Raw genomic sequence first — 25,016 nt, forward strand, 5'->3', positions numbered from 1 at the left:
GAAAAAATTTTTTTTTTTTAATTATTAAACAAAAGTTAAAAAATTAAACAAATACACTTCCCTCTTTTTATAAGAAAGTTTTTTTATTTGACATTAAATTTATGATGGAAAGAATTATGTTTTAGGTAGTTAACTAGTAGGTAGTGGTGTAGTGGTAGAGCGCTCGCTTCATGAGCAAGAGGTTCCGAGTTCGATTCCCGCCACGTCCCTGGTAGTACCGCGCTCAACTTGTTTCTCCGCGCAGCGGCCTTGTTCGTCAAGGTTCGTGTTTCGGAGTTAAAGAGTTGAGAGAGGGTTATAACCACAAGTAGCCTCTTCATCTGTAGTGGCCTTCTCGGCCTTGGGGAGGTGAATTATAAAAAATAAAAATAAAAACTAGTAATTTTTACGCAACGAGTTAGTTAGCAGATGATTAAAAAAATTTCCTTAAAAAATTTACAGTTGCAGTTAAATGCATTTTTTTACAATCTAATATTTTCTGAATAACTGTTATACAAACAATAATTAAAAGATAATTTAAATAATTCCAAATTAAAAAAGTTTTATCTAACCTAAAACTGCTGAGCGCGTTTGCAAATAGCTTTTTGATATGTAAATGGCGAGCTGTATAAGGCTTCTTAACAAGGCCTGTAATATTTTTATATGTGCTATATATATTAATTTTTTTGTTGGTTGAAATATATTATATTATTATGTATGAAACATAGCTTTTAATTTTTTTGTTTGTCTTGTTACATCTGGCATTAAAATGTATCAGTGCTGTAATAATTTAAATTTTTTATTTAGGATTATTTTTTAAATGGTTTGTAAAAACTTTTTATTTTATGTTAAAGTTTATATTGTAGTGCAGTATACATTTACTGAATTCTCTTTGTGCTGCTGGCAAATATGATTCGTTTGTTAAAAGAATTGAAGATTTTGAACAGAATAATATTTTTCAAGACTTTAAAACACCTGGATGGTTTGCAGAGTCTCTTGCTAAATTTCTTAATATTGGTGGCAACCTAACATTTATCTTTAAAATAGTTATGCTTTTGCTTACATCACCTTACCAGGTCTGGAATAGAATTATTTCTAATATTAAAATTTATTCAAACTTTAAAAATAAATTTTTATATATTATAAAAAAATAAAAGTTTAAATATTTAAGCTTTGTTGACAAAGATTTTGGTTTTGTTGGCAAAGAATATTTAAAATAAATATACAAAATTGAATATATAATTATTTTATCTAGTTTACAAGATTTTCCTTTACATATTATTTTCTGTTTTGATCAAGTTTTTTATTCTGGTTTTCATTGCTAGTTGTTAACAAAAACTCTTTGATATAAAGTTATATATATATATATATATATATATATATATATATATATATATATATATATATATATATATATATATATATATATATATATATATATATATATATATATATATATATAAAAGACAAAAATAGTTTAAAATGGTCTTATATTTAAATATATGATATATATATGATATATATATATATATATATATATATATATATATATATATACATATATATATATATATATATATATATATATATATATATATATATATATATATATATATATATATATATATATATATATATATATATATATATATATATATATATATATATATATATATATATATATATATATATATATATGGTATATGATATATGATATATGATATCTATAGATATATGATATATATTTATATATATATATATATATATATATATATATATATATATATATATATATATATATATATATATATATATATGATATATATATATAGAGAGAGAGAGAGAACTTGCAAATGTTTACATTCTTGTTTTCAAAAAGACATGTGCACTCATACCTGAAGGCAGAAAAAACATAAATCAGAAATTTTTCAGCAAAAAAAATTAAAATGTTTGTATGTTTTGTTAGAAATTTTATTGATTTTTTAACAAGAATTAAGTTATTTCAAACAGTTGTTATGTCATTAGTTACTCCAAAAGATGTGAAAATTAATGTGGATTTAAAATTTAAAGAGTTTCTTTTGGAAAATCAGCTTTTAAAAGAAGAAGACGTAAAGACTATTAAAGCAATCCATAACATTTCATAACATTGAAGTTGCTCCAATTTTTAATTCGATCCAAAAAAGAGGAGAGAATGGTATGCTAAAGTATATAAATGAGGATCTTTATCAGTATTATCATCTGCAATATAGAGCTTGATAACTATACTGAGAAAATAAAATATGGCACCAAACCACCTAATAATGTCTACTATTTCTAAATATTTTTAATGCAATATTTATAAAACAGAATTTAAACTTTTACTTTCATTTAATACAGTACTTAATTAAAATATTGAACTTGAAAAATAGACTTGACTTAAACAAAGTAAACGTGTTTTTTACCAAAATCTAACATCAGATGAACAAAAGAACTTTTTTTCAGACTTAAATGGTAATATAGCTCTTTAGAAAAATTAAAATTTACTTCACTCATGTTTGAAGTTGGAGGCCCATCTTTATTTTGTTCCTATGAAGCACTATAAAATAAAAAGTTAGACAGCTTTAGTTATAAACATATCAATACTATTAAATATATAATTGGTATATATTAAAAACCAGCTGGGACAACTAGTTTTTTATCTCCTGACTAGGTGATTGTGTATTAGACAATAATATCAGAATAAACTTTTATCAGAAACTTAAACCTGGTGGCTATGTTCATGCTGACAGAGTGCTGATTTATATCACTTACTGCTGTTATTTGATAACTATTGTGTTTTTTTATTTATAATATGATTATATCTTTAGGTTATATATTTATTAATTTGCTGAATAAAGCCTTATATACCAGCTTGAGTTATAATTTACTATTATTAATCCAAGACCAAGACTCAATATTAAAAATCCTACTGGGGCAACATTAAAAGTCATAGCTTTGCCTCCTCGTTTGTAGTGGCCTTCTTGGTCATGAGGAGGTGAATTAACAAAAAAAAATGTTTCCTGGTGATTATATGACTGTGAGAATCACTTCATTTGTTAGATAATACCATGTTGAATATGAATGTCTTTGATTGTTTAAATATGATTGGTTAATGTAAATGTATATAATTAGAGTGGCCAATCTTTATGATCATTTGCCATAACTGTTCTTTAAAACTTTAACATACAAAGCAACAAAAAATTTCACATGGCTCTTTATTTTTACCCAAAAATGTAGACTTGCTTTAAAAGTGCTCTCATTGACTTTTAAATAATGATGTTATTATGAGGCTTTAAAAATACATTTTTTGCAATCTTATTTTGATTGTCAATTCAAATTATAACTTTTAGTTTGCAATAAAATCAATCGAAATTCCTTGAATTTTGCATAATTTAACTTTCAGACTTTAGCACAGAGTTGTTAGTCTTTGGCCTTGGCCTGGCCTTAAGGCCAAAAATTGAGGCCTTGGCCTTGGTCTTGGCTTTGAAACTGTTGGCCTTGGCTATGATAATTTTGGCCATGGCCTTGATTGTTTTGGCATTAAAAAAAATACATGCTTTCTTATTGATTTCATTGAATTCTGTGCATAACCTTGGTCTATTTTTACAAAATGTGGTTTTATTGTCACAGCACTTGCTACTTACAGTTTTGTTAATAATTGGCCTTAACATAAGGGAAAAATTAAAGTGTTTGGTCATGAAAATATTTGCGTAGGTCTTGGCCTAGAAACTCTTAATCTTGGCCTTGACCTTATAACTCTTGACCTTGTCCTTGGTCTTGTAACTTTTGGCCTTGGTCTTGGCCTTGTAATGTGGGGCCTTGGCCTTGCTACTTTTGACCTTGTTAATAACTCTGCTTTAGCAGGATGTCCAAGTTGCTGACCATTTATAAAAAATAAAAGTAAATTTATAGAAAAGCATTATATTATTATTTACAGATTAAAAATCCAAACACATTATAAAGGATGGTATTAGTTTTAATTTGTCTATTGTCTGGTTTAAAAATTTATCACTTTTTTGTACTGTACTAAACTCATTTTGTTCTAACGCAAGTGTAAAGTTTTTAAAATTATCTAATTTTTTGACAATGCTATAGTTTTTCTAAAACTTGATCTTTATAATTTGCTGCTAACTTTCCTACCAATTTCTGTTGATTTTTTGCTACTTCTTGTCACAATTGGCAATATTACCCATCTAGTACACATACATTGATAAAACGTTAGAACCATGTTGTGCGTTGCTTTGGCCCAACATCGACCGCCAACGTTGTTTTTATATCATTTTAGTTACAAATGCGACATCGCCAACAACCAAAAAACAACGTTGGTCCAACGTTGTATTTTAAGTCGGCATTGCGTAATGTTTTACGTTGATTCAACGTTGTACTTTATGTTGGCACAACGTTGTATTTTACGTTGGCAAAATGTTGTGTTTTAAGTTGGCAAAACGTTGTATTTTAAGTTGATTCAATGTTATATTTTACGTTTGCACGTATTTACCTTTGATCGGAACCGAATTAATTTGTTTTATGTTAAGTATATACATTTAAACATAAAATATTATATATTTATGCACGTGTATAGTTGTATAAATGTATTTATAGATATATTATTAAACATTATTAAGTTGCATCTGATTAAAGAGATTATTCATGTTTGCTTTGCTTTTGGGTTGATATTTCATTACATAAAAAAAATATTAGAAAATATATATCTATGATGAACTGAAATATCTAAATGAAAAATAATTCTCATAAATTATACAAATGTATATTTGTATATCCGCCTTTTCTCTATGCAAACGCAATTTTAATCCACTGTATAAAATCCAACATATTTCTAATGTATGTACATACATCAAATCAACGACGTGTTAATAACATTGGATCAACGTTGGATTTAGATCGTTAAAAAAATCAAGTTTTTGTGATGTTTTTACATACATTGGATCAATGTTAATTTATGTATATTGAATCAACATTGGGTTATATACAATGGATCAACGTTGGGTTTAGATCGTAAAAACAATCAACTTTTTGCAATATTTTTACATACATTAATTCAGCGTTGGTTTATACACATTAAATCAACTTCGGTTTAATAACGTTGGGCCAACGTTGGGTCTACATCCTAAATACAAACAATTTTTTGCAATGTTTTTAAATACGTTGAACCAATGTAAATAAGCCAGCTGTTTTTAGTTCCGTCGGTATTAATTTCATCATTAAACAAATGAATTGGATCAACGTTGGTTTTGCATTGGATAAAACAACTGACGTTTGCGATAGTTTTACATATGTTGGCCCAACGTAAGTGTGCTAGCTGGGTAGGTGACTCTAACCACTGCACCTATGATGCTAAATTACTAGTACTTAAAAATATATTATTATATTTTATTTAAATAATTATCGGTTATGTAATTAGTTACATTTTTTATGTAACTAATTATTTTAATCATTTTTCAAAAAGAAGACAAAGTTTTATTTAAGGATATAAAAGAAATGCATAAAACACTTATAAAGTGTATTTATATTATGAATATATGAATGTATACTTCAAAAGTTTTAATGTTTTCTGCTTACAAGTATGCGTGCACATTAGGGCATCCCGTACTTTTCAACATTTATAAAATATGTCGGCCCTTGGGATTTTTTTGCCATTTAGTATATATATTAAGAAAAGACAAAAAAATTTTACCAGAATAAATGCATCATTTGCAAATCAGACCTTAAAATGGGGAGAGGACCAAAAATCACATGTCTAAGAACATCCCATATAGACGGTGAAATGTTTTAACATTTTTTCATTAAAGTAAATAGATAACAGTTTTAAAATTTAGTAGTGATGAACACACACTTCCCCCTTTTTCTTCCTATATATAAAATTTTTTATTAAATGCTTGTTTTACACCATAAAAGCTATGCAACAGGGTGGCCACGCCTCCTAAAAATCCTAAAATGTCCTAATATTTGAAAAACATCCTAAAAAGACCTAATTTCTCCTAAAGTATAGATGATTTTCTCAAATACTACTAAATTCTCCTAATTTATTTTTCCTGAGTATAATGCATAAACTATTATCAGCCAATCAACAATAAAGTTAATGAAATGGTTCAGACTTGGAGTTAGTACTGTTGTATACTGAGAGAAATTAATTTATTCAAATGTATATTCAATATTTTTGTAATATTTTAATAATTTAAAAATTTTATTCTATTAAAATTTAAGTTTTTTTTTTCTTATTTCTGTCTAAGTTCTGAACATTAAAATTATTTTATTAAAATTTTATTTTAATTAAGTTGACCTAAAATAAATTGTTTTTTCAGAATAGAAAATGTCAGTCAAATATAAAGCTAAATTTTAAGATTAGTTAAAAGACAATTATAAAAAAATTTGTTTGGTTAAGTATTATGACATTATATTAGGTATGTTTGATGATTTTTTATTTCCAGATATCTTTCTTTTAACTTCTCCCTTTTGCCGAAAGATTTTTTCTAAAAAATAATTTTTTAATACATAAAATTGTAAATCATAAAATTAAGAAAGCCACCAGCTGAATTCTAGATTTATAAAATTAATTATTCTGCATTGTTTAACAATATTTTTTGCAAATTGTATTCTGAATTTTTTAAATATGACCTAGATGATTGCTGTATGTTTAAAGGTTTTATCTGTTGCAGATCTGGATACAAACACATTGAAAATACATGTTAATGAAAAAAATATGTATTTTTGAATGTTATATGTTATATGATGCTTTGCGAACGAAAGGAGCACACCAACCAAAATCAAGTTTTGAGTAAGCGCACGAAATTACACTTTTTCCTACCACGTGGTAGAAGAGTTTACACCCCCCTCCCCCTCTGTGGTAGTTGATGGTTTTTTTCAGACCCCTCTTTCAGACGAACGTTTTATTCGTTACAAAGTGTGCTTCTTCAGATTTTATCACGTGTAAATAACAAGGTATTTTCAGTCAGAAAGAGGCCCACTGACATTTTGATCTTGTGTTATATTGTAGATGACAGACTAAAGTAAAAATGGTTAAAGAAAACAGGTTTTCGAAAATTGGTTGGTGTGCCCCTTTTGTTAGCAACGCCTCATATGTGCTTGAAGTTTATGTCTGTTACAGATCTAGGTACAAATACAATGAAAATACATGTTGACGGGTGATGCGGAAGTTATCGGACAAATCCTAATTTCATTATTTGAGCATAATAATTAGTTTTTGTGGTTTTATGCGTAGGCATAAACGTTCTATAAAATATAAACTTTATTATTTGAAACACAATTATTTAAAATGAGGTTGAATGCAGCTGAACGAGAATCTTTTCGAAAGCAACTAAAAATGTTTTTTGTAAATAAACCTAGTATAAAAAAAAAATCGTAAATCATTTTGAAAAGGAAGGATTTGCTCAAAGTACAATATATGATAACCTAAAAAGACTTGAAACTGTTCAATCATTTTCTGATAGAAAGCACCCTGGTTGCCCGACATCCTGGGCTAGAGAAAAGAAAGCCGAGTTAACGAGACTTTTCAACAATCGAAAAGGGGTCAGTCAAAGAAAAATAGGTATTAAATTCGGTGTAAATCAATCGACAATTGGTCATCAGTTAAAAAAAATGAATATTAAATATAGAAAATGTGAAAAGACTCCAAAATACACTATAGAACAACAAATAAAGGCAAAGAAAAAAAGCAGGAAACTAGTTAACCAACTCTATAACACAAAATCGCTTCTAGTCATCGATGACGAAAAATACTTTTGTTTTGCAGGGGACATGTCTGGAAATTCTGGATACTACACAAACAACAAAAAGACATGCCCAGAAAGTGTTCGTTTTATAGGAAAAGAGAAATTTCCAAAAAAAATTTTAATGTGGATAGCCATATCTGACCGTGGTATGTCCGAGCCATTGTTTCGCACTTCCAAGGTAGGAATTGTAGCAATCAATTCATCAATCTATATTAATGAATGTTTAGAAAAACAACTTCTTCCATTTATTCACAAGTATTATGGAGTCTTTAACTATTTATTTTGGCTAGATTTAGCAAGTTCTCATTATTCTAAAGATTCTCTAAATTGGATGGACCAATATGTCTATTACGTTGATAAAGAATCCAATCCCCCAAATGTGTCTCAAGCACGACCAATTGAAAATTTTTGGGGACATTTGGCACTGAAGGTTTAGGAGGGAGATTGGCAAGCTTCAACAGAGCAAGTTTTGATTGATTGCATTATACTAAAACTACAAGAAATTGATTTAAACTTTTTACAGTCGCATATGAAAGGCGTCAGAGCAAAATTGAGATCAATTGCAGATGGTGGTGTTTTTTCATATAAAAAATAATATATTTTTATTAAAAGATAAATGCTTTATTTAAACAAATTAAATAGTAGTTTGTTTTTCATTTATAAATAAGTTATTGACGTTTTTATTTTGTCCGATAACTTCCGCATCACCCGTTAATGAATGAAAATATAAACGATGTATGCCTGTGATTGATAAAAGAAATACAATCGGTCATTAAGCCACCAGTTGCGCCAAAGGTGTACACTGTGTACACTTAAATTATATTTGTTTAATGGTATAAATTTAACATGATAACATGAGTAATATTTAGCAGCATTTGTTTTGAAAATTTTTTATATGCTTTTGCTATTCACAAAATTTAGTTTTTTCACATATTCCTTTTATTTATTTATTTATCTATGTATGAATAAATTTAATATATTATGAAAAAATGTTATTAAATATTTTTATCTGTTTATTATAAAAAATATTGTGTTCTGTTATTTTTTCTAACTTTACACTGCCATAATGTGGCAAAAATGTAAGTGTTTAATACAGAGTACATAAGTTTTTATATTTTCAAAGGATTCTTTTTTTTATTCTAATTTCTAGCTCTACTTTTTTCTTATTTCTGTCAGTGGCAATTCTTGGAATTGAAACTATTTTAATTCATATTTTTATTTCATTAAGTTAAACTTAATATTTTTGTATTTTTAGAATAGAAAATGTCAGTCAAATATAAAACTAAATTCCAAGATCATTGGTTAAACGACAATTATAAACAATGGGTACAAAAATGTCCCAACAATTGGTATTCGGTAAAATGTAAGGTATATTTGAAAGTTATATCTGTTGCAGGTCTGGGTACAAAAGCATTGGAAAAACATGCTAATGGTAACAAACATAAACAACATATGCCTGTCTGTGATAAATATGCATTAAAAACTGTTGTAGAACCACCAGCTACCCCAAAAGTGGCGCTATGTCCACAACAAACTTCTATTGTGTTTGTTGCAGAGTCACAGTTATCAAAGAAAGCAGAGATAATGTGGGCAGTTGATGTTGTGCTTTCAAAACATTCTTTTCGATCAAGTGCAAACAAATCTGAATTATTTACTGCAATGTTTAGTGAATGTCAAATAGCTAAACAATTTTCTTGTGGGAAAACAAAGTGCACTTATCTGGTGTGCTTTGGAATTGCACCATATTTTAAGGAAATTTTGTGTAAGGCATTATCAGAGCTTGATCAGTTTGTTTGCCAATTTGATAAATCTTACAACCAAGTTGTCAAGAAGAGTTAGATGGATTTGCATGTTAGATATTAGGACTCCTCTAATTTAAATGCTAAGAGAAGTGAAAGTGAACTCAGTCAGTTAGTATCAATTGGATCATGCGGCCTTCACACAATGCACTGTTCATTCAAGAATGGTGCAAATGCTTCAGGATGGAAATTGAACAAATTGCTGTCTTCATTGTATAAGATATTCCATGAGAACCCTTCCCATCATGCTGATTTTGAAAATCTTACTCAAGCTCAGTCTTCAGACTATGCTCTACAGTTCTGTTGCCATCGTTGGATTGAAAATGAGAAAGTAGCAAAGAGAGCGATGGAAATATGGCCCAAGATTATTGTGATTATTGACTTTTGGAAAAAATTTACCGAAAAGCAAACAGCCTGGTCTATGTAAGCCTGGGCAAAATACTATTTATGAATACCTTTCTTCAAGCTATAAAGTGTTAGTTCCAATAAAGTTACAATTTTTTAAGGAAACTGCAAAATTGTTAAATTCTTTATTGTTAGTTTTCCCAACCGACAATCCTATGACACCTTTTCTTGTGGAAACACTTGAGAATTTACTGAGGCTATTTTTATCAAAATTTATCAAAAAAAAAGTTTTGTCTGAAGCATCTACAACTTTTAAATTATTAAAAGTTGATATCAGTGATGTCAAAAATCAAGTGTTGGTTGCAAATATTGATCTTGGGTTTGGAATAAAATATGAGTTGCAGCAACTAAAATCTAGAAAAATTGTCCCAATTAGCTATGACAACTAAACTTATGGGATGTTATGTTAACTTATGTTAAGGATGAAAACTATACTTTAGCAGTCAAAAAGAGAAGTCCCTGAAGGCCTTAAAAACTTACCGTGATATTAAACTGAAAAATTTTAATAAAGAGATTGCTAGTTATAATGAACAAATTCACACCTTGAAGCTACCATACTTCAGATATGATGCAGATGAGTATGCATTGCAAGCGGAAAAGCAGAAGTCATTGATAGAAATTAAGTCAACAATTTTAAAATCTAATGCGCTACAGAGAGTTGCCTCTTAAAAGCAGGATTTACTTGAAAAAATTACAGCAGCAAAAAAAGTACTTATTGACAAGAAGGCTGAGATTTAGATTTGGATATTTAACTTTTTCAATTGTTTTGTTTTTCTGATATTTCTGATTATTTCTTTATATATATAAAATATAATATAAACATAAAGTATAATATAAAATATAAAGTTTAGTTTTTGAAATTGGCTGTGTATTTTAATGATTTTTGATTATTTATTTTTTGTTACTTTGTCATTAAGTAATCTATTTAGTACAATGTTAAGTTTGATAATTTATAATGCAAGTATGAAATCAGTTTGTTTCAAGTTAATATTTTTATATGTGTAGAGATGTTAGATTATTTTAAATAACAGTGTTTAGGTCCTAATTTTATCTTAATTATTTTAGCTAGGCATTCTTACAGTTTTTAAATAAAATGAAAATTTTTTAATGCCACTTTATTTTTGAAATCCTCCTAAAATCTCCTAAGATTTTTATCCTTTTTTTTTCAAATTTCCAATAAATCTCTTTAAAAACCTTTAAAAATCTCCTCAATTATCCTAAATTATCCTAATTTTTTCAGACAAAAAAAATGTGCAAGTTAAAGTTGGCAAAAATGAAACTCGTGTCTCTATCTTACTAATTTATTATATTAGAGATACTAAAAATGATAAAAAAATATATGCTAAACTAAAATGAGGTCCTGCTTGCTGTTAAAACGAAGAATTATTGCTCTATTTTCTGCTCTTGCACGAATAAATCCATCTCGCCTCTCAAAACCAAACACTGTTTCAGAAGCTGCAGTTACCTTAAAAAAAAACATATTTTAAGAAGATTTTATGAAAATTAATTAACATATTATTAAGTATAAGGAAATATAAGAAAGTATAAGCACCTTTACTTCTTTAACTGCCCTCTCAACTCCTTGTGTGTGAACAGGGAAATATGGGAACTACCAACCATCATTTTTAGCTCACTTATGTTCATTTGACAGGTTAAGATGGGTTCATAAGCCTCTTCCCATGTTATAAGCTCAGTTAATATGGTTGTATCCAAGTTTAAATGAGGAAGCTTGTATGTTCTGGTAGCTAGATTTCTCATTTCTAAATTTTTTCTAATTTCCAGAAATTTATTAACAGCAAATTCTCTTTCAATTTTATTTTTGCTGAAGAGTAATGTTTGCAATAAAATTCCATGCAGAAGATCTCACATTTTTCAATAATCATTTATACATTTTCATCTTGAAGTTTTATTAGAGTGAGTTGGTTCAAGATGTGTCGTGGCCCTTCTATCCAACTATGCTTCACTTTAATTTGGAACCACATAGGGAAGTAAACTGATACAAGAAACTTAACAATTAATTCTAGATTTTTATACCCACAATAAAAGCAAGGAAGAACCTGTATTAAGCCACCTTGAATGGACTAATGTACCTTGTTTTTGGTTAGCCAAATCTTCGGTAAGAGTTCCATTAATTACTGTCTGGCATATTTTATAGGCATATTTCTGATCTGAAGATAACTCTTTTACTATTTCTTCACGAAGTTCAATTAGGCCAGGACCTATAGAGGGCTTAAAAAGGACCTATTGGCTTAAAACTGTAACTTCATTCCATTTCAGTAATCTTTGTAAGCAATACATATGTTTTGTCACTTTTTTCATCAAAAAGAATGCAAGAAATATCTTCACAGTTAAATCTATTTTCTCCAATATTCTGACACTCTGACATAACTTTATCTTTGGCTCTATGCACTTTGTTTTTATCCAATAACAAATAAACAGCTGATTCCGGAACAATTTTAGCCTCCACCAAATCTTTTAAAAACCCAGAAGCAATAGCAGCAGCATCAGCAGTGTTTGAAACTTCATACCTAATTGCAGCAATAGCTGTATTCTGTATCTTTATATAATTTCTCTTTAATTTAAAATCCTCGCTTTTATCTAGTACATGAGAATTTTCTGTGTTATAAGAACACTCTAACTCTCAGTTTGACCACTCTTCATTTTTCAGTAAAATTTTCCAAAAACTCATCATGTTTTTTTCAAATAGCAACTATTTATCATTTCCTTTTTTTTTGAACTTTTTCAGGTCATGTTCTTTTTTACCGCTTTGCTCAATTGCTTTTTGCTTCCTTTCAACCTCTTTATAATCTTTTGATCCTATCACAACTCGAGCTTTGTCCTCCTCTTTGTTTCTCTGTGATTGAATAAATTCTAACTCTATCAAGGGAATCCTTGCTGATTTTTCACATTTACAGTTAATATGAACTTTTTGTTCACATCCTAGACAACTTGATTCATTACAGTAAAGAATTGCACATTTACATTTAGTTATATCAAACACTCGTGAATGAATCCATTATGTTGTCAATTTTTTTCTTTTTGGGTAATCTTTTTCTGCAAATATCCTGAACATCACAATAACTTTTTTTGATCGTTCTGTCAATGGACTTATCTGTAAATATTACTGGAGATGAAAAATCTGAATTTGCTTTTTTCCATTGATTAACAACTTCCAATCTTCCTTATCAAATCATCCAATGGATATATCTCCGTTTCTGACAACTCTTTAAGCAGTATAGTTTTACGAAGAACAGCACCAAGAGTTGGTAGCTCAAATGGAATTAAGTCTCTGCCTTTTCCTGGAGATAAAATATTATCATATTATATATAGTTTTTAATTTATTATTATTATTACTCTTATTATTTTTGTTGATAAAAAGGTTCATAATGTTGTTGTTAATAAAAAGGTTCATAATGTTGTTGTTGATAAAAAGGTTCATAATGTTGTTGTTAATAAAAAGGTTACTGTTCATAATGTTGTTGTTGATAAAATTTTATACAAGAAAATATATTCATGATTTAATACTCATTATAATAGTAAAAAAATAAATTATATGATATAATTGTTGTAAATATAATATTATCTTTGTATCATAAATATTATTTTATTAATATTATTAAAATAAATTTAATAATATAAAGAAAATATTATACTCAAAACATTTTTATTAAATCGGACATTACTGTGCTTGCTTTTTTTCTTGTTTTTATACCACTCATTACTGATTATATGTTTTATATCACGATTATATGACTATATGACTGAATAGTAAAATGAAATATTGAAAAATGCTTCAAAACAAATATTTAAAATAATTTACATTCCCCAAACATTCCTTAGTGTTTGATTTTTTATCAAGAAGTTTCTTGGGCTTTTTGTTGCCTCCGCAAAAAAAATCTGTTTTTGTCTAAAGGTAATTTTTAGGTCAACAAAAGACCAATTTTTGCTAATGAAGACTTTTTTAAATCAACTTTTTTTAAACTGAACTAAAATGTATATATATGTTCAGGCAAAAAAATACTTGGGGCCAAGTTTTTATAATGAAAAAATATATTTTTTGAAAAGTACGGGATGCCCTAGTGCACATGTTGTTTACAAAGATGTGACATTGCACAGAAAGTCATCTCTACATATATATATATATATATATATATATATATATATATATATATATATATATATATATATATATATATATATATATATATATATATATATATATATATATATATACTCTTGCATGGTCATCTTTAAGTTTTTACCATAAAATGTCAGTTTTAGGTGTGTGTTTTTTTATTGTAAAGATTGGAAAAACTTTCTTTTTTTTTAATTATTTGATAGACTGCCTGCCCCAACCAAACCCTCAGTTGATGTAGCAGCACCCCGTTGCGCGTCAGGCCATAAGATGTAGCAACACTCCGCGCATGTTTTACAGTTAAAAAATAAAAATGTTTTTATTTTTAAAAAATAAAATAAAAGCATTCAGAATGTTTTTAAAAACATTCTAATCTTTTAATTTGCGTTTTTGTGGTTTAATTACTTCCCGCATTTAAAATAACGCGTTTTGACATAATATATATAATTTTGTCAGCTTTAATACCACAAACAGGGGAAGAGCCATTTTTTACCGCAAACATGTTTTCTTAACCGTAAACTATAGGAAAATATATATATATTAAAAAGTTTTTATCAGTTTCTCACAATAATTTAATATAATTATTTATTTTTTTTTATTGACATTTTTTTACTTATACTTTTTTATTTTAAATAATTATCTTTTTCTTTTTTATTGATTAGCCTGAAGAACAAATTGTTTTAAATGTACTTGATGGTTTGATAGCTTCTAGAAAATTTTCTGATATATTTGAACTTGTAAAAAAGGTATTTTAAATTTTAAAAAGTCATTAAAAAAGAGAATAATTCTTTTTTAAAAAATTTCTTTTTTTTTTTATTAAAATTAAAGATTTAATAATAATATATTATTTTATATATTATATATTTTTACATAGATTTTATACATTTTTACATAGTTTTTATATATTTTTAGTCATTGATAAGTTTTTTAAATCATGACCAAATACCCAAGAATAAACATAAAATTTTTTTTTTTTAAATCATGACCAAATACCCAAGAATAAGCATAAAAATTTTTTTTTTTAAATCATGACCAAATACCCAAGAGTAAACATAAAAATTTTTTTTTTTAAATCATGACCAAATACCCAAGAATAAACATAAAAAAGCATCACAACCACCTAACTCTTTTAATATATCTTTTCCAAATATTTTCCGTTTTTTTTCTTTATCATTATCTTTTCCATCAGTTGAATCTTGTCTCAAAATTCACCATTCCTACTTGCTGTTTGTGAAGACTATTGCTCTTGATGTTTCAAAAGCTTTCGATAAAGTTGCTCAATAAACCTTCCATAAGCTTTCTTTACATGGTGTTTTTGAGAAAATTTTTGAGATTATTGAATTGTTTCTTACTAACAGCCATACTAAAGTCATCCTTGAAGGCAAACACTCTTTTTCATTTCCAATAACTTCTGGTGTGTCTCAAGTTTTGTATCTTTGGTCCTGTTTTGTTTTTTTATCTACATTAATGATCTTCTTGACAGTCTTACATTTAAATGGTTCTGTTTTCTGGTGATTTAACTTTATACTCTTGTCTTCACAAAAATATACTTTTCTATTGCTTAGATGAAGCAGCTGATTTTGAATATGTTCAGTAACAGATTCAAAATCATTTCTGTAACAGCTTAGGGCATGGTGTGGCTTGTGAATTCCAAAAATACTAAATATTTTACTGCAAATAAATAATAACTCTATCAATACTAAGTAATTTACTAATAAACAACTATCATAATATTGTTGACATTCCTATATTGATAAATGGCAACCCTTTAAGTCCTCTACTTTATGTTTTCTTGGATAATCATCGACTACTGACATCTCATGGAAACCAATCGATTGCAAAGTTTGCATCTGCTCTTGTTTGACATAATTCTTTTATTTATCCATTTTATTTTATACTGTTGTCATATTTGGGCTGGTTCTTTTAATGATACCCTTGTCTAGGAGAGAAAGATGCTCTTTCTCTTCCAGACAAGTTTCAGAAAAGCATTTTCAATTCGACCTGCTCTATTTGCCGAGCTTGAGCTACTATCTCATCATTGGTTGCATCTCTTTCTCTCAAATACTATTATGGTCACTGCTCAAATGACCTATTATTCTAGTTCCATCAACCAAACTTCTTGTGTGGCTCATCATTTATTAAAGTCACATTATTTTACTGTATCTGTCCCTGCATGCACTAAAAGCTTTTATTCATCCAATTTTAAAACTGCTCTCCCATGTTTTTCTGACTCATTACAGGCTTCAACGTTTTAAGTTTTCTGTTGAATGTTTCCTTGCATTTTAACACTATTCTTTGTTTTCTAGTAACTCCCAACTTTATTGTTGCTTGCAACCTTGTTGGGAATGAATTAGAATAAAAATATATATATTTATAAAGTTCTATAGAAGTTTAAATGTCAGTTAATGGTTAACAACATCATCATCATATGTACATCTAAAGTATATTTACCCAGGTCACTGATTTCCTGACTCCAAGATTCCTTGGTTCCGTAACACTGTAATTACTGCTTAGCGTTTTTTTACTATAATAAGAATAAATATTTTTTACAAACTTCAAGTCATTAATCAGTTAGTTGAGGCGTCATGATCCTATGAAATATTTTAATATCAGTTTAGGCGTAATTAAATTCTTTAATTGCAAATACATAATAAATTGCATATTTGTATGATCTTGAATTAATTTAATTCCAATATTTAATAAATTATTTTTAAACAGCTACTACATTATTGATAATTAAGGTTTATCAAAATTTATCAAAATAAATAAAATTTATATATCAGGTGGACACGGAAAAGTCTGGTCTAATTTAAGTTGAAGTTTCTCTAAAACCACAAATGCTTTTTATTTCTTTTATTTTTTTTTTATTAAACTTCTTTATTTTTAATTATGTTGATATACATTTGTTTACAATCGATGATTTGCAAAATGTTTCGGAAACAAATTGAGGTGCGTAAAAAAGTCAATGTATTTTTGCAAAAATAGATTGACTTCATATCGTTTAATTGCTAAACGTACAAAAGTCCCAAAATCTACAGTCATATATATTATAAGTTTGACTTAAAAGTTTAAGTTTAAAGCTTTGAAGGAAAACTTGAAAGTGGATAAAAGAAAACTTTTCATAGATCCAAAAAAGTTGACTCTTAGTTCAATAGCAAGAAATCACAACCAGTCACAGCAAGATCTACCAAGAAAGTTCAAGACTTTGAGTTCTTATATCAAAAAAGTACTTAAAAATGCTGGAATTAAAGCATTTTATAAAAATAATACACCTAAGAGAAGCTTAAATGGTGAAATTAAAGGAATTTGACCTGCAAAGAAGTTGGTTAAAATAATGGCTGATAAAAGTATGTGCATAATTGAAGACGATGAAACAATTGCTAGGTGAATTTTCCACAACTTCCTGGGGAACAGTTTTACTATGAGAACAAAAGATAAACTTGTCGATGATCAATTTCAATATATTAGACAAGAAAAATTTGCATCCAAGTTCCTTGTGTGGCAAGCAATTTGCAGCTGTGGAATGCAGTACGATTGTTTCGTCAATAGAAAAACCATGACTGCCGATCTCTACATCAAAGAATGCCCCCAAAAAAGACTTTTTCGATTTATGAGAAAACACAAATACTGATGTCTCTTTTGGTCAGATCTTGCTGCTTGTTCAATGTTCTAAAAAAGTTCTACAGTGGTGCAAAGATAATAATGTGAAAATTGTTTCTAAAGGTGCGAATCCTCTAAATTGTCCTGAAGAGCACAAGATTGAGGATTTTTGGAGAATAGTTAAAGGAGTTCTTCTTAAGACAGGTGGAATAAAAAATAGCAAGGACTTCCAAAAAATAGAAAGGACTTCCAAAAAAGTGGATTAATGCCACCAATTAGGTGAAAAAAGTTAAATCTGCAAAATGATGACATCAACCTGCTGTAAAATTCAATATCTTGTCAAACAGCCCATCAAACCCCTTAAAATTAATTTGAAACCCTAATTGATGTAAACAAATTTGATTTTAAAAAATTGAAATAAAAAGCATTTATGGTTTTAGAGAAATCTCAATTTAAAATTGACCAGATTTTTCCGTGTCTACCCGATATATAAATGGTTGCTAAAAATGGACACCCTGATTTTGATACTTATTAAGAATATTTAATATTTATATATTTCTTTGGCTTTTTTTATCTCATTTCACTTTTTAAAACAACAAAAATTTATATTTGCAAATGGTTGCTAAAAATGGGTGTAACAGGCACCCCTGAATTTAATATTTATTAAAGATGCATAATATATATAATTCTTTGGCTTCCCAGCTTTAATTCACTTCTCAAAATAAATAAAATTTGTATTTGCAAATGATTACTTAAAATTGCTAAATATATACACATCATATACACACACATAAGCATGTACAGACATAAATACATATATGCACATGTGTTTGTGTGTGTGTGTGTATTTTAATACATTATATGTTCTAGCATTTACAATTATATTTTATTATTTTATATTTTACAAATTTAAAAGTAGTTTTATTTTGAAAAGTGATAGTTTTGCAATTTCTAGTACTAAGTTGTTTAAATCATTAGTTATTTGGTTTTGATTTGTTTTTTATTTTTTAAATTTTATTTAATGCAGATTATAATAAAACTATATGCAGACTATAATAAAACTTGAAATTCATTAGAATTAACATAATAAATAAAAAAAATAGGATTTTTTTTTTTTTGCAAAATTCATGTTAACTAGTAAAAAAACAAACATTAAAAAAAATTCTTTTTGGGTATATGCAAGTTATAGTATACTAAGCATTATAAATAAAAGTTCTTTCTTTTTTATGCTTTTTTGTCATTACCCAAAAAATATTTTGACATGCAATTTATCTACAATGCCTTTGCATTATACAGTTAAAAATATTTAAAGATAAAGTTATTTTTCAGTAGTTTTATTTTATTTTCTTTACTCTAATCTAATTCTGTTTTGGTCATTAATTCCTGTGATTCCAATCAGAAAAGAATGAAGCCATGTTTTGACCTTTGCCCAATTCAACAGTAGATGCCTTCATAAGATGATTCCTCAGACATTATTCAAAGTCAGCTTTGAAAATTACTCGAAAACATTACTCAAAGTTTTGAAATGTGTGAAAATTACCACGCTTCCACACTATAAAGTAAGATATCACGAAGTTTCCACTTAATTTAATCTAATATACATGTTTATCATATTATAAGATTCTAAAAATCTTACAAAATATCTTACTAAAAACATAATAAAATCTTTCAATTTGTCTTAAGTCATGCGCTTTTTGCCTAATCATGCAAAAAATCTTACTTTTTATTTCAGAAAAAAGAATTTAAAAATTAAATATGCATATTAAATGTAAAAAAACTTAAAATAATATTTCTTGGGTAAAAGTTCAAACATTAAGTAATCTTACAATTATATAAAAATCATTTAGGAATATACCCTACCATAGCATTTGATTTGACTTTTAAAACACTTTTCAAAAGGTTGTGAGCAGTGCAAAAAATACTTTTTCAAAAGATTGTTCAATGTTGTGAGCAGTGCTTTCTTCAACCAATGTTTCACTTGCAATAGAATCAAAATCCATAATTTAGGAAATCTAGTAACAAAAACATCATTGTTTTGGCAGCAGACTCAGTTTCCATGTAAAATGCTTCTTTTTCTATAAAACTTAGATCCCTCTACTCAGACTGCAGCTGGGCCAAAGTGCATTGCGTTTTTAAATTTGAAAAGTGTCTTAGAAAAGCAGAAAGTTTTGATAAAGTTGGATTTTGTAAATGTTGAAAAAGGGATCCTTGAAAGAAAATCAGTTTTTCAAGTCCTTGATGATGAAAAAAATAAATTCACAACAATTTTTTAATACTTACCTAAACGTTTATGTTAAGAGAATACAGGAACAGGAGCAGGCAGACCTGCAACAATCGGAATGGTATTGAACATCTCTGCTTTGCCGTTGTGCTAATAAAAGATAAAGGAAATTTAAGCATACTACTGATAAAAGGCTGACAAATTGAGGTTAATGTGTTCAAAATGCAAAAACCTGTTTCCAAAGCTACTTCTTTTGAATGTGTACCATGACCACTAGTTTTACTTGATTACAAATATTCAATTGCAGTGGAGGGATGATCTGATTTCTGAATGGATACTTTTTATTCAATGACTTCATTGTTGAGTACTGTAGGTCTTCATTAAAGGTGTAGCATGTATCCAGTCCTGATATAAATAAAGTAACATTTAAATCATTATCTCAAATGTAAAAAAATTATAAAGCAAAATAAACTAGGAAAACCAACTAAACAACCTACATTAAAGCTTTTCAGAGATAAATACTTTGGCTTACGACAAAATTTTTACAAGTCAGTTGAAATACTTTTAGTGAAAAAAGCTTGTGAAGTAATGGAATTTCTGATTGAAATATTGTGTTGAAATCCGTCAGCATACTTAGAATTCATAAGTGGATGTTATAATCCGTCAGCATACTAAGAATCCATAAGACTGTTAAGAATGTTATAATAGTTGTAGAATGCTGTTAAAATACATTGAAAAAACATTTCATACAAATTCAACATTACCTTGTCTCATGAGACTACCAATTTTTTGTCTTGCCCATGACATCTTGAAGATGTTTGCATGGTCTACTGATATCATTTTCATCAGGTATACCAGTTTATTGGCCAAGGATAAAACCATTTTGTTCTCTGCAATGAAAATCGATACTCTAGGCTACAGCCATATCATTTTTAGCCATTTATTTTTGTAACTGCTCATTTTTCACTAATTTTATCGTGTTACGAATCGTTGTATTAGAATGCCTCTCTAAATCACACTTATGTTAGAGATAGAAGATAGTTTGATGTTAGAAATTGGGTAGATGCTTTGATGTTAGAGATAGAAGATAGTTTGATGTTAGAAATTGGGTAGATGCTTTGATGTTAGAGATAGAAGATAGTTTGATGTTAGAAATTGGGTAGATGCTTTGATGTTAGAGATAGAAGATAGTTTGATGTTAAAAATTATTTATTTATAAACTTTGGCATATATATAATTCTGACATATATAAAATTCGCTGAATAGTCACACACGAGCAGTGAACGCCTAAGGGAAGAAATGAAGTACATTAGAATAAAGGAGAATTATTTTTCAAACAAAGCATATTTTGACAGTTGTCAAGACAAAAATAAAGATTAATAGAGGAATATTTAAAATAAGACAGACAATGCACCTAAACAGTACTAACAATAATAGTACACCAAACAAAAAATAAATAAAACAAAAAATACCTTAAAAAATAAAAAGTATGCAAACAATAATGAAGAGCCTCAGAATGGAAAAAAAACATTAATGCCAATGTGTAAACATAATTTGTGTAGTGATTAAGTAATAAACATCTCCTCAGAGTTGCGTCTATTATTACTGGCGTTTCGATGAGGATCAGCACTTATAACTAGTTTATCCCGTCAGACAATCTTCGCCACTTATGCTTTACCCCGCGACTTACGCCTATTCTATACTGCAGTAAAAAAGGATTCACTACAAATTACCGAAACCCAACCATACCCAAATTTGTAAAGCACTAATATTTTTTTGATGATATGAAAAGTGTTAATCTACTGCACAATATAAGTAAAAATAATTAAATAAATCACTTACCATACCAACGGTAGAAAAAACTACGTACAATAAATTAAAATTCAAATAAAAACGCCAGAAACAAAACTAAAAACAACTAAAGTGTGTAAACAGAAAATGCTAATAAATTTTCCCTAAGACCATTCAAACCACATAGGTACTTCCAGCACAAATATACCAAAAACAATCAAATGGCAATATACCCTATTAAAAACCCTTTTAAAATAAAATAAAACATAATAGAGTATTCAAAAAACTCTAATGTTGTCATAGATACTTCATTCGAATTTTGTTAACCAATCTAACGTGTAAGAATATGAAACAACCCGCGCAACTTAAAATCATAACTAAAAATCAAGTATATTAGTAAGTAGAAAAAAACATATATATATCGCCTGCAAAATGTAAAGATTTAAACATGTAGTGAAGGATATAAGAAATTCTCTGAATAATAATAAATGACGAAAATTGTGTCTGTTAAAATTAAAATAAAGCCAAGTAATGAACGTACGATAATATAGCACAAAAGCTCCTTGATAACAGTAACAACATGAAAATCAGTGGATAAATCATACACCAAAGAATATTGTAATAAGATCAACTAAATACTAAAATAAGACCAGATAAATTTAAGCCAAATGAGTGGTTAAAAAATTATTTTGGGTGATAAAGCAATGATATTAGTCATCATATAAAAACGATGTAAGAGGCGGGAAAAAGATTGTTTAAGAAGTTAAGTCTTCGCTACGGTCCGAATTAAAGGTAACTTTGAGACCATATCTAAATCGAAGTTTCCAAAAAAGTAAAGCTTTCTCTATGGTCCGAATTAAACGTAATTTTGAGACCATAACAAAAACAAAAAGACGTCCATCGACAAAACATGTCGAAAGCCGCTAGTCAAAAAGAATCGCTCATATATATTTATATGAATCCTAAAATGAAAAAACAATCACACATGATAACCACATATACATAACATACAAATCTGCATTTAACATTCCAACCACATACTATATATTAAAAGAAAATATTACCTAAATAAGAATGAGTTCAAATAAAGATAGTTTATCATATAAAAGAACAAAAAGCATGCAAAAGATGTAAAAAGGCTATATGTGCATAAGGGTGTATAGGTGTAAAGTGTAAGTCCGTGCTGTCTATGTCGTTCAGTAGAGTCTTGTGTTGTTAGTAACCAGCGTAAAAGATTTATCTCTTAACTATACCAAGCCAGCCCAGTCATACTCCAGAAAACCAGGATGGATTAAACACCTACGCATGGATTTATAACTGACTTATGACTGAAAAACTAGCCCATGCGTCTTCCAGAGACAAACAACTTCTTCCGCGGTGACAGTAATTGTGATTTGGAAAATAGTCGTGCTCGATGACCGTAACACTAACCCTTGCGGGCTAGGCCCAATATTATTTATAAACTTTGGCATATATATAGTTCTGACATATATAAAATTCGCCGAATGGTCACACACGAGCAGTGAATGCCTGAGGGAAGAAATGAAGTACATTAGAATAAAAGAGAATTATTTTTCAAACATTACCTTGTCTTATAAGACTACCAATTTTTTGTCTTGCCCATGACATCTTGAAGATGTTTGCATGGTCTGCTGATATCATTTTCATCAGGTATACCAGTTTATTGGCCAAGGATAAAACCATTTTGTTCTCTGCAATGAAAATCGATACTCTAGGCTACAGCCATATCATTTTTAGCCATTTATTTTTGTAACTGCTCATTTTTCACTAATTTTATCGTGTTACGAATTTTTGTATCAGAATGCCTCTCTAAATCACACTTATGTTAGAGATAGAAGATAGTTTGATGTTAGAAATTGGGTAGATGCTTTGATGTTAGAGATAGAAGATAAATTGATGTTAGAGATTAGATGCTTTACAATAGGCTACATCTATTTTACAATTCTTGTTGATTTTTTTTTTTTTTTTTTGTTAACCATGTTTTTAATTTCTCTACGTTCAGCCAGTTGACTAAAAGCTTTGAAAGTTTACATTGTGGCTTTTTAGATTTGCTTTCTTCCTTACTTCCACCTTTCTACTTTTCATTTAGAAATTCTTAAGAAATACAAAAGAAACAAACAATTGAATTTACAAATTAAATTATAAATTTAGATTCATTATATAAATATAAACTTATATCTCGCTTATTAAGTTATTTAATATTTTCAACTTTTAAATTAAGAAGAGCTCAAGACTTAGTCTTTCTTATGAGTCTATAAATTGTAATTACTATGTATTGACAATAAAACAAAAACAACTGATAATTTCATATTTGCCTTATGTTTTTCTTTCTTTTCTTTTTTTTTTGATGCCAGCTCATCAAAACTATCGCATATAGCAATATCTGAATCAGAATTATACAGCATTGTGTTGTCACATAGATGTTGTGTTATTGTGTAAATACTGTTTTAGCTTATGTTTGTGTTATTATGTAAATACTGTTTAAAATTTTGGGTTTATGTACTTTATTACGCAAACATAAAAGCACACATAAATTACTGTGTGGAACTAACATGTATAATGTTATGACTACTGCCATGTATAATGTTGTGAGCACGTATAATGTTAAGAAATTTACAGAAACACAATAGATTTTTACAGCAAATTCAGAAATTTATGAAAATATTTTTATTCCAAGTAAATGTATATTCAAAACAAAAAAATAACAAAAATCAAGAAACCTTACATATAATCAAAAATCACAAATCTCAAAAAAGAAGAGGTTAAGAAATCTTACAAAACGTGATAAATTATGCAAAGTATATACACTGGGTAGAACTGTTACTTTAACAATAAAAAATAAATAAAAACATTAGCAGCAAAGTAACTTTTAAATGATCAGCATTATCAACCATACAGTATTGAAGATTTTTTCTGCAACTATCATCTTGGATTTAATGTTACAATTACAACATTTTTTTTTTAGTTTTAAATTGTAATAAAGAAATCGTAATTGTGCCAAATTTTTTTCAAAATTTTAGATATCTTCAGTTGGCGCCAGGAGGTTGTTTTCTATTTAAAAAAGCATGTTTTCTGTCATTTTTTACAAAACAAAAATAGCAAATTCTATGCATATACTAGATTTGTAATAAAGTTAAAATTATACAATTTACAAAAAGTTGAATATGTTTACAATTTTAGTGTTTTCAATTGCTGCTTGAGGGCTGGGTTTTAACAAAAAAACAGTTTTGTGAGTTTTTGCTGAACAATCTCTGCAGTCCATAATATAAAATCAAAGTTTTAATAGAGAAGAGAA

At 28.0% G+C, this 25,016-nt stretch overlaps 1 protein-coding gene across 4 annotated transcripts in view; it reads left to right on the top strand.

Annotated features, from left to right (window-relative positions):
* Positions 1-25,016, top strand: part of LOC101237079 (uncharacterized) — an 83,943-nt gene that overhangs the window by 50,536 nt on the left and 8,391 nt on the right. For 2 of the 4 annotated variants that reach the window (XM_065792931.1, XM_065792932.1), the window contains exons 14-15: positions 846-1,055; positions 14,751-14,834. In XM_065792931.1, the coding sequence (XP_065649003.1) occupies positions 846-1,055; positions 14,751-14,834 (294 nt within the window). The remainder of the gene's footprint in view (positions 1-845; positions 1,056-14,750; positions 14,835-25,016) is intronic. The other 2 variants (XM_065792933.1, XM_065792934.1) reach the window with 1 other exon arrangement.

Source organism: Hydra vulgaris, chromosome 03, assembly GCF_038396675.1.
Source record: "Hydra vulgaris chromosome 03, alternate assembly HydraT2T_AEP".
NCBI classification, from domain to species: Eukaryota; Metazoa; Cnidaria; class Hydrozoa; order Anthoathecata; family Hydridae; genus Hydra; species Hydra vulgaris.